A 12,124-nucleotide genomic window follows, 5' to 3' on the forward strand; every position below is an offset into this window, starting at 1 on the left:
ATAGAACTTTTTAACAGAGCTAGGCTATTGCCCCCACAATCCGGGTCCTCATTTTACCCACCTCGGAAGGATGGAAGGCTGAGTCAACCTTGAGCCGGTGATGAGATTTGAACCGCTGACCTTCAGATCTATAGTCAGCTTCAGTGGCCTGCAGTGCAGCACTCTACCTGCTGCGCCACACCGGCTCATACACTGCTTGGCATATGCAACAATAACTTTTTCACAGCTGTTTAATAAGGAACTTCATGCTGAATTCCTGAGATGAGATAGCATCTCTGTGGAAATGCATTATACAATATGAGGGTTAAACATGTGACAAGAACATTCTTGAAAGCACCATCCTATAAATATGCTGCATTTAAACTGATCTCTTATGAACCTTCTGATATTGAATTTGTCAAAATTTACCATTCAAAATGTGAAAAACTAAAGATGAATTCGACAGTTGAACATGCTGAATTTCTGCTTGAATTTAAAGTATGTCCTCACTATTTTAACCTTCAGTAGACAAGCTGAATAAACAGGAGGCCAGATAATTGAAAAGATGCAACTATAGGGTTATAATCCGTCAGTTCACAGATTTCAATTGCCATTTCTTGACATATGCTAAAACGTGTGTGAGATCACTAATATTATTAGCCACCTTAGTGATTCTCAGCGTTGGTATCTATAAGATGCGTGGATATCAATTCTCAGAGTTCCTCAGTTAGCTTGCTGGCTGGGTGATTCTGGCAGTTGACGTCCCACACATCTTAAAGCCACTAAAGTTGAGAAACACTGAGCTCTTAGGGAGGGAATCTTATGTGCTGTAATCATTAATTTAACGTGGATGCCAAAAACTACATGCAGTATTTAGGCAATTTATCCAAAAGCTAGACATGCCGTACTCTATGCTAGAATACAGGCGCACCATTTAAGTGTGCAGTATTATGAGATTTTAAGAACTGTTTGCTATAAAATTGCATTTCTCTATGTTCTAGATATGTGACAGTGGACAGTGGTTTTAATGGAAATGGATATGTAAATACATACCATTTGGCATGTATTTGTGGTATTCAATACGAGACTGTCAAATGCTTCATGCCAATTGGTGTGTAAGTGCTGAAGAATCCATGTGCTGATATTGAATAAAAGGAGAAACAATTTTTCATAATTTATGAGAAATTGTTATGAAGCAGCAATGTTGAGGCACATGATCCATTACATGAGATCAGTTCTAATCATATCCCTTTGCCTAAAAATACTTCACATTAAAATACTCAAAAATATAATTGCAAAGAGGCAATTGTCTTCATCTTATTAAAGTCATGCATATGATCAAAAATCTTACAGGTGACATACAGTATGAAGGATGAAGGGCATGACCTACATGGATTCTTGGCATTTCTCAACTCTTGACTTCTGGTTTTGTAAAATCTATTTGAAACATAAGTTTTGAAGAACCTGAATAAATATGCTTTATGAACCAAAATAATAGAACAACACAATACTTGAACTTATGCATTACTGTTAAATACTTTCTTTTTAACTGAAAGGACAGAAATAGTAGCTGATCTTGGATGACAACAAATCATATGCTCCCAGGACTCAAACAATGAAAATCTTGATGTACTGACCAGCAGTTCTAAATTTTTCTACAGATCTTCTGCAAATCTGCAGCCATTTTCTATTTAGCAGATACTGAGTTAACACTGTGTCAAAATTGGTTTGTCAATAATCAGAAATATTTCTTTTTCTGTCAAGGTAATATTTGCTTTTTCATTTCATTCTAAGTATCGGCTGAAATTCTTCAGGCAGTTTTTTCAGCTTAATGTATTGTTATGTAGTGGTTGGTAGTGTTGCTTACTGGTAGATATCTCTTATCATTTTGCAGCTTCCTTGACTTGTCATGCTCATTAATCTGAAAAAGTTCTTGTTAGAGAGATAAATATGCAAGGAAAAATAAGAACTCACACACCTTCATTTTAGCCACCGCATCACTAAAATACACGCAGGAATTCTACCTCACCTACCCATGAGCATTTTCTGAAATTGCAAACATTTAAAAGTAATTTTCCCCCATCAGACTGCATGAGGATGGCTAAATAACCCAGAATATATGCTAAGTGCAACACTATACTAAGCATTAAGATGGAAATGTGGTATGGTCATGGATGGCTGCAGAAGATAGTAGCTCAGAAATAAAATATACATGACATGCAAAATATTTCACTTCCAATCGGTTTCCAGGCAGGATTAAAACATTGAAAATAAACAACTGGAGTAGGTGTACACAGGGAAGGGCTACCAAAATTTTTACTACCACACTGTGGGCGTGGCTTATGCAGGACGCCCTGCATTTTCTTTCAACATCTTTCAGTGCAAATTGGGAGCTCTGGGGTGGAGCTCCATTTTTGCTATCCCACTGCGTACCCCCCATCCCGGCAGTAGCCCACCCCTGGACGTACATAACTATATGGGCCAACTATAAGGCAGTTGTATTTGGATATGAAAGGATTGCAAGTGCAACCAGAAGATTCTGTCCATACTGGAGCTATTTCAAGAGGTCAGTCTGTAATATATACAGATCACTGCCTTCAGGAAAAAAATATTGGAGGGCTGTCATCAGCTTTCCTGATATTCTAAGCACTTTTGTTCATAATGAACAATTCAGTTGACATTTTTCCTCCATGTAAACATACTAACTAATTCTCTTTCATGTCTTACTGTAATGGAAATGAGCAGAAATGTAGCAGACATTATTTTAGAAATCTTGAGTGTGATACTCATGTTCTCTGTCCTGCCAGACTCGAGGTATTAGCACAGAATATCAGCAAATCTGAGGAAAGTCAGCACACAGTATTTGCATTATGATCTGTTTCATAGGAGTAGCAGTAAAAGGATTGATAGGAGCGAGTGACATTTCTATTTATACTAACAATCATTCTCTATTATGGTAAAATTAAGGTCTCTATAATTGATATGTTTAAATTTCAGCACCTCAAATATTAACAAGAAGTTCTGGTGGACCACTTACTGATAGACTACAGTAGAAAATATTATTTTGCCACTTGCTGGAATCAAAGCAAATCATAACAAAGGGTGCTATGTGGGAAGAGAGAAACAATAGTGATATATCCGTGATTTTGGAAGCATGTACTAGTTCACTAAATTCTCATTGTCTCTCTTCCTGAATAATTAGGGGTGTCAACAAACTCATACTCAACCCAGACAAGATGGAGTGGCTGTGGGTCTTGCCTCCCAATGACAACTCCATCTGTCCGTCCATTACCCTGGGGGGAGAATCACTGACCCCCTCAGAGAGGGTTCGCAACTTGGGCGTCCTCCTTGATCCACAGCTCACATTAGAGAAACATCTTTCAGCTGTGGCGAGGGGGACGTTCGCCCAGGTTCGCCTGGTGTACCAGTTGCGGCCCTATTTGGACCAGGAGTCACTGCTCACAGTCACTCATGCCCTCATCCCCTCGAGGCTCGACTACTGTAACGCTCTCTACATGGGGCTACCTTTGAAAAGTGTTCGGAAACTTCAGATCGTGCAGAATGCAGCTGCGAGAGCAATCATGGGCTTCCCTAAACATGCCCATGTCACACCAACACTCCGCAGTCTGCATTGGTTGCCGATCAGTTTTCGGTCACAATTCAAAGTGTTGGTTATGATCTATAAAGCCCTTCATGGCACCGGACCAGATTACCTCAGGGACCGCCTTCTGCCGCACGAATCCCAGCGACCAGTTAGGTCCCACAGAGTGGGTGTTCTCCGGGTCCTGTCAACTAAACAATGCTGCTTGGCGGGGCCCAGGGGAAGAGCCTTCTCTGTGGCGGCCCTGGCCCTCTGGAAACAACTCCCCCCAGAGATTAGAATTGCCCCCACCCTCCTTGCCTTTCGTAAGCTACTTAAAATCCACCTCTGCTGCCAGGCATGGGGGAATTAAGATTCCTTCTCCCCCTAGGCCTTTACAATTGTATGCATGGTATGTTTGTTTGTATGTATGTTTGGTTTTTATATTAAGGGGTTTTAAACTCGCTTTTAGTATTCGATTATTATTGTACACTGTTTATGATTGCTGTTAGCCGCCCCGAGTTTTCAGAGAGGGGCGGCATATAAATCCAATTTTAAAAAAAATATTCAAAAGGTTTTCTGCATGTGTAAACAAGCATGATCCAGCTCACAAGCACAAATGCAATGTCCCATTAATAGACAGGTGATGCCTTTGTTTTCATTGTTAAAATGATCACTATCAGAAAAGTTAAGTCCAGTAATAGAACGTTTATGAATTATTAAAAATTCTCATTCTTTCAAACTTTAAGGTGAGATTTAGCAAGGTCTTGCTTCTTTTCTGTTTATGTCCTTCTTGCTAATGTTGAAAAATAAATGTAATTTTCTTCTGTGTCTGATATTTGCAGTATATATTTTCTAATGGACGTCAGGCTGAGGAACCAAACTGAGATTGACCTGAAGCAGGTTTGGAGTGGAGTTCATATCCTCCTAAGCCAAGATCACCATCACAGATGTTTTCTTTCCCAGCAGGATGAGATGACTCTGTTCTGTTCTGGATTGGCACAGGGAAGTGATCTGAAGCATCGTAATTCAGGGTCAATTCATCATTATTGACAATAAAGTCCCCATCTTCATCCTTCAGTTGCTCCTATGTGTTGTTATAATAAAGAATAGAGAAACCAAAGAGTTAACGTTGGCTTATTTATTATTATTATTATTATTATTATTATTATTATTATTATTATTATTATTATTTATTGGATTTGTATGCCGCCCCTCTCCGCAGACTCGGGGCGGCTAACAACAATGATAAAAAAACAGCATGTAACAATCCAATTAATACAACAACTAAAAACCCTCATTATAAAAAACAACATACACACAAACATACCATGCATAACTTGTAATGGCCTAGGGGGAAGGAATATCTTAATTCCCCCATGCCTGGTGATAAAGGTGGGTCTTGAGTAATTTGCGAAAGACAAGGAGGGTGGGGGCCGTTCTAATCTCTGGGGGGGAGTTGATTCCAGAGAGCCGGGGCCACCACAGAGAAGGCTCTTCCCCTGGGGCCCGCCAAATGACATTGTTTGGTCGATGGGACCCAGAGAAGGCCAACTCTGTGGGACCTTATTGGCCGCTGGGATTCGTGCGGTAGAATACATAATGGCAGAAATGTGAAACAATTCTCTAGATTAAATAGATACCCCTATTTCTTAAGTTTATAACAATACATAGAATTTAATGTTATTTAAAAAGTAATTAATATTTACTTCATATAAATATATTTTATTTATTACATTTATATTGGATGTATCTCGCTATCAAGTGACAATTTTTATAAATTGCCTGCGGAAGCTAGAACTTTCTTGTCCCTGAGGAAGCAATGTACACATGTTTTATCTATACTGATCAGAGATGAGTAGCAATCAGAGATTACATCTTTGAGTCTAACTTGAAAAGATCTCTGTAAGATTACTTGTCTGCTAAAAACTTCATGTTCCTTCCATATAATGTACTGTTTCAAAAAGAGAAAGTTAGAGAAATGCTCTCAGATGAAGATAGCTAATAGGATGGAGAGAGAGAGGAAGAGAAAGAAGTGCCAGTGTGACAAAATTTAGTTTGGCTCGGGCCATCTCTGCTACTTATATTGGCCCATTCAACATGTGCTTTCCAGAGATTATTCTGGGGACAATATGGCTGTTGACTGAAAAATGTTGAAGAAGTAGAAGGGCGACTCCTGAATAAAAGGGATGTAACCAGGAGCGAGTTACCATTCCTGGCCCTACTGGAATGGGCTGGGAGTGCGCCCCCACTTCTCCCCCCCTTGTGTTTGTGTGTGCGTGCACACGCCAGTGCGATTTCTGGGTTTTTTTGCTTCTGTGCATGTGCTGAAGCAACCCCCCCCAGAAATGGGCAAACAAGTAAGTGCCCGCTCACCACTGCCTGCCGCCATTTGCCCCCCCACTGCCTGCTTGCTGTGCTCGCCTCTCACTCTTGGGGTGAACGGAGGCAACACGGGTGGTTGTGGGAGTCGGCATGAGAGGCGAGCAAGGGGCAAAGGGTGGGGGAAGGCAACGCTTGTGGCGGGGCAGGGCAGGTCTTAGATAGAGGTACCCCTGTACACACTGGTATATAAAATACATGTCTCACTTAAATATACATTATATTCCAAGTACAAGATATAATGTTATGGCTAATTCAAACCAGTAAGAGTGTGAGGTTGTTGGGGCTGTCCTGAATGATGGAATGGCAGACAGAAGATTCTATAAATTAGGAATACCCTACTCCACTGAGCAGCCTGCCCGGTTGATGATCTGCAAGTTTGTCCAGGTTGGGCAAGGATGTACAGAGGTTCCTCTATTTAAGAACTTAATTCGTTCCGTGACCAAGGTTCTTAAGTAGAAAAGTTTGTAAGTAGAAGCAATTTTTCCCATAGGAATCAATGTAAAGGCAAATAATGAATGCAAACCCATTAGGAAAGAAATAAAAGCTCGGAATTTGGGTAGGAGGAGGAAGAGGAGGAAGACAGTCGCTGCCAAAGGAAAAAGGTGAGGTGAGGGGAATCAAAAAAATCCAAAACTTTAAGGCTTAAAAAAAAAAGAGGGACTCTGAGGCGGCGAGGAGGAGCATGCACCTCCCATACACCCGGCACAAAGCTGCCTCCCATACACCCGGCACAAAGCTGCCTCACATACACTGCGCCAGAGAGAGAAAGGCAGGGGGAATGGCAGGAAACTGGCCAGGCCTTCGTGCCGCTCTCAAATTCCCTGGGAAATTTTTCCGGGCTTGGGTTCTTAGGTAGAAAATAGTTCTTAAGAAGAGGCAAAAAAATCTTGAACACCTGGTTCTTATCTAGAAAAGTTCTTAAGTAGAGGCGTTCTTAGGTAGAGGTACCACTGTATCTACTTTACAAAAATCCAAATTTAGTCCTCAAATCAGGCTTGATTTAAGGGTTGGCAGGTAAATGGTTGGCTAAATTCTTCTGCCAACCTTGATTTTCAAAAGAATATTTAACCCATATTAATATTAAACAATATTAAACAACTTTAAACAATATTAAACAACTTTAAAAGCAGCTCGTGGGAACAAGTTGATGCTGGTTGCAAGCTTTTCTATTACATCGAACATTCATCTCCATGGGTATCAGCTGTTTTCCACATTATGTTTAAAATGGTACACAATTGAAAAAGTTTAGAGTTCAAACCAGTATTTAAGAGTGATCATCGCTTGATAACTTGAGCTTGATCTGAAGGAGACTTTAATTATAAAATAATGAAATAAAATTACTTTATATGTGTCACAATATATTTCCATTCTGAATGTCCCTTTGATTCAGTTTGAAAATATCAGTTTTGTCATGCAAGACGTTAGAAAAACCCAGACTAAGAACTCATAATAATAATAAATAATATTTTATTAGATTTGTATGTTGCCCCTCTCCGAAGACTAATTCTTTTACTCAGTGGTTCTCAACTTTTCTAATGTCCTGACCCCTTAATATGGTTCCTTATGTTGTGGTGACCCCCAACCATAAGTCTAGCACCAATTCTCCCAACAGAGCTTTAAGCTGATTGGCAGGAAGATCAGAGGGACACCCCATTGTAAATGCCTGATTGGTGGGATTGTAAAAATAAATCCCAAGGTGCCTTTTCTTTTCCCATGGTCTTAGGTGACCGCTGTGAAGCAGTCGTGCTGACCTCCAGGTTGAGAACCACTGGTCTAAAGGATGACAGAAGAAAAATCCCATATTATATTAATTTGAGGACAAAAATCCAGGTGTCAACATTACATAGAGTGAAAGTTATATAATATATCCTGTCAAAAATATTGGAGCATTGTGCATGTGAAATATATACTTACCTCATAAGCTCGAGGGCTAGTCAGCAATCTGGCCACAGGATTACACCATTCTGGTAAAGTGGTAGTGAGTGGTGGGCCAGCATGGGTGAGGATCGGCTTTAAATATCTGTGGAATCTGTTAAGGTTTATTTCCATATATATGCACAACTGATTCTATTTAGGCCATGCAATCGTAGCAATGCATAAATATATAATAATAATGTAATATATAAAACATCAGACATGGAGAGTTATCATTAACATTTAAAAAAATGGAAAGAGCATATTGTGGTTTAATATTACAGGCTATCATACACATGTGTGTGTGTTTGTCTGTGTGTATAACATTACATTAAATTACAATATTATACTTATTAATATAGTATAGTATTGTATATATGCTGGACATTTATTTCAGTATTTTGATTTATTAGAAGCTGTACAAATCAATTAAATAAAGCAATGTCTATTGCAAACCTAGAATGATGCAAAAACATTAGAGTACTTCTGCAAACCAATGTTTTCAAAGTTCATCATCCTTGTAACAGAAAAAGTAGCATTAAAACATATAGAAAATTGTGCAGTTTCATATTTCACAGAGAGTCAGAATTTCTTACACCATGGTTTCTTGACTATGCTTTTGTGACTTGGGTTGCACATAAAACTAAGTAATAAGGTATTGGTTGATATATTTTGCTGAGATCAAAGAAAGCACATTATGGTTTAATGTTATATGTGAGTCAGGTCTATATACAGTATGCTTCATTCCATCATACTTCTAAAAGGGCAAAATCAAGGATTCTGTTTATGAAGAAATGTGCAACTTACCACATAAGTCAGAGAGCTCCTCTATAAAATCATGCTGGCAATGTCAAAAAGAGCCAGTCTCCATAAGAAAAATAGAGTTGTCTGTAGCTTTATGTTGAGAACTATAGCTGCAAAGTCTTCCACATAATCCTCAATTTTGGGATGTATTCCTATAGGTGTTTACTAGTCAATGCAACACACATGGTAAGTTGTATCTTTTTAGTAATATCTGATTTGAGCTAGATATAATCTATATTAATCTTCCTCAAACCTATGCCCTCCAAATGCCTTAGATCAGTGATGGGCAACCTTTTGAGCTTGGTGTGTCAAAATTCACCAAAAAACTGAGCATAACTCGGGTGGTGTGTCACCTTGAGAAAAAAACTGGGCGGCATAGAAGTATATTTATATATATATATATATATATAGGTAGGTAGGTATGTAGGTAGGTAGGTAGATAGACAGATAAACAAACAAAAAATAAATATAAATATAAATAAATAACAAATCCCTTCTTTTTTATTAAAAGAAATTAATAATAAAACAAAACCAAACTCTATTACTATTAAAACTCTCTCTCTCTCTCTCTTCCTATCTTCTCTCTCTCACTCTTTCTTTCTCTCTCTCTCCCTTCCTTTCTTTCCTTCTCTCTTCCTTCCACTTTTTTCTCTTTCTCTCTTTTCCTTCCTTCCCCTCTTCCCCTGCCTCTCTTTCTCCCTCTCTCCCTTCATATTTATCTCTTCCTTCCTTCCTTCCTTCCTTCCTCTCTTCCTCCCTTTCTCTCTCCCTCTCGTTCACTTTTCTCTCTTTGGCGAACCCCCAAACTGTTCAGATTCAAGAAAAAGCTTATCAAGGGGGGTGGGGGGTTGTAAAAATCTAGTTATGAGCCACCAAAGGAGGAAGCAAATGGCGCGACGTCCACGCAGGGGTTTTTTTCAGACTCTCTTTTTTGCGAGCCCAGCATGATTTTTTTAAATTACAAATTAATAACCCGGTAAGGGTTTACCTTAGCACCGTCTCCTGTAACACCGTTCTGGAAGGCGAACAGGGAGCAGAGGGGCGAGGGCGAGGGGTCCAGACCCTGAAATAGGCCTGCAACCCCTCCCCTCGCTCCCAGCGGCCCCTGCGAGCCAACCACCGTTCGTGGTGGGCTCCGATGCTTGGCGCCGCGCCAATCAGCTGGGAGGCGGCGCCCCCCCAGCTGAAACTGACGTCCGGCCGGGGTGATTCTTCCCCCGGCCGGACAGGCATGCTTGTGCTGCCAAAGGCAGCGTGTGGGCGAGCCTCCGCTCCGCGCAGGCACGCCCAGCTGGGAGGCGGTGTTCTCGCCCCTCCCAGCCATCGCAAATATCGGCCGGGAGAAAATCGCCTGGCCTCTTAATTAAGGGGAGAGGAAAAATAATAATAATAATAATAATTGTGGTTGCAATTGCACTCCCTAAAGCTCCGTTTCTCCGGCGGCCGCGTGTCACCGAAAATGGCTACGCGTGTCAGTGCTGACACGCGTGTCATAGGTTCGCCATCACTGCCTTAGATATTATAGTCTTTATAGTTGGTTGCACAGCCATCCAGATATTTAGATTGGATTTGACCCTTTTGTCTATCTATCAAATCCTTAGAAGGATCAGTGATGCTGTGGCTAAATAATGTTATCATCATAGGGTATAAGCTGTACTTAGTAAAGTTTTGCCATGGACTGATGGTGATTTTGGTCAATGCCGGCGGTGTTCAAGTGATACTCCAGATGTTTTGGAATTGCATCCAAGGGACTTATTTTTATTGGTGCTAGCTTTGCTTTCTTTTGACACAGTCATTCTACTTCTATGTGCAAGTCTTTATATTTTGTGACTTTCTCTAGTTCTTTCACTTCTGTTCTGCTGTCCCCAGATATTACGATGTCCACTATCCAGACTTTCTTTGTCTTTATTATTGATAATTGTTAAGTTGTATGGCAGATGTTTGCCTGTTTGAATTCTAAAGTCCAGGAACACTTTAGCTTCTTTATTATTTTATTGTTTTGTCTTTGTTGTCATTCCACCAGTTCTTACTTGCAGGCAAATAGTATTTCTTGCAGGTATTTCAATGCACCATTGTTAGCTACTATTTCATGAAATTAGTTGTCACTGTTGTTTGCAATCAGTCTGTGTGATCTTCTTGCAGCAGCCAACGAAACAGTCAATTAACATTTGAGAATTATTAAAGTAAAATCATATATGCATGTGCAACTGAATGTTAAATAACTTTACTGAGTAATTCTGAGGGAAATAATGAAAAGTAGTCTGCATATGATTGAATTAAAATGCCAACTTGAAAACTTTCATTCCATGTTTCCACAAAGAAATATGGACCATCGTTTTGCAAATTTTTGGGGGAAATGGAATGGTTCAAATTTTGGAGTAATGTGTTGTCAGCCATTTGAAGTAAGCAGGGCCAAGAAACAGGAGTCTCAGAATCTTAATAATATAATATAATGTAATATAGTACAATATAATATAATAATATAATATAATATAATTAATATAATGCAGCTGCGAGAGCGACCATGGGCTTTCCCAAAAATGCCCATGTAACACTAACACTCCACAGGCTGCATTGGTTGCCGATCAGTTTCCGGGCACAATTCAAAGTGTTGGTCATCACTTATAAAGCCTTTCATGGCACCGGACCAGGGTATCTACGAGACCGCCTTCTGCCGCATGAATCCCAGCGACCAGTTAGGTCCCACAGAGTGGGCCTTCTCCGGGTCCCATCAACAAAACAATGTCGTTTGGTGGGGCCCAGGGGAAAAGCCTTCTCTGTGGCGGCCCCGGCCCTCTGGAACCAACTCCCCCCGGAGATTAGAATTGCCCCCAACCTCCTTGCCTTTTGTAAGCTCCTTAAAACCCACCTCTGCCGTCAGGCATGGGAGAATTGAGATATTCTTTCCCCCTTGGGCTTTACAATTTATGCATATTATGTTTGTTTGTAGGGATGTTTGGTTTTACAATAAGGGTTTTTTAGTTGTTTTAATATTGGATTTATATGATGTTTTTTATTACTGTTGTTAGCCGCCCCGAGTCTACGGAGAGGGGCGGCATACAAATAGAAATAAATAAATAAATAAATAAATAAAATATAAATATAATATCATTAATATAATAACATAACATAACATAATAATAAGAGAGTTGGAAGGGACCTTGGAGGGGAATCTTGGAGAATACCTATTTATGTTATTGTACAATATAATTAGAGAATATTGAAAGCCTGTCAACATTTCTTATTACTATGTGTTATATCAAACAAAATCAAAGCAAAGACATTTTGAGTTTCTTTCTCATGCATTCCTCTTTCCGTGACTGAGAAATCAGTTTTGAACCTTTCCTTCCTTAATTTATCCTTTTACCAATCTAATAGATGATGATGAGTTTTCTCCTTCTTCTTCCCCTTCCTCCTCTACTTCCTCTTCCATGCATCACTAATTCAACTAGTGCCTATTAG

The 12,124-nt window shown here is 39.8% G+C and overlaps 1 protein-coding gene across 2 annotated transcripts in view; it reads right to left on the reverse strand.

The window, feature by feature from the left end:
* Positions 1–4,124: 4,124 nt before the first annotated feature.
* The window catches only part of SLC9A9 (solute carrier family 9 member A9), a 280,377-nt gene continuing 272,377 nt past the window's right edge, over positions 4,125–12,124 (reverse strand). For both annotated transcript variants that reach the window (XM_070753367.1, XM_070753366.1), the window contains exons 15-16: positions 7,859–7,964; positions 4,125–4,646 (exon numbers count right to left, since the gene is read on the reverse strand). In XM_070753367.1, the coding sequence (XP_070609468.1) occupies positions 4,425–4,646; positions 7,859–7,964 (328 nt within the window). In that variant the 3' untranslated portion in view covers positions 4,125–4,424. The remainder of the gene's footprint in view (positions 4,647–7,858; positions 7,965–12,124) is intronic.

This window comes from Erythrolamprus reginae, chromosome 5, assembly GCF_031021105.1.
Source record: "Erythrolamprus reginae isolate rEryReg1 chromosome 5, rEryReg1.hap1, whole genome shotgun sequence".
Classification (NCBI taxonomy): domain Eukaryota; kingdom Metazoa; phylum Chordata; class Lepidosauria; order Squamata; family Dipsadidae; genus Erythrolamprus; species Erythrolamprus reginae.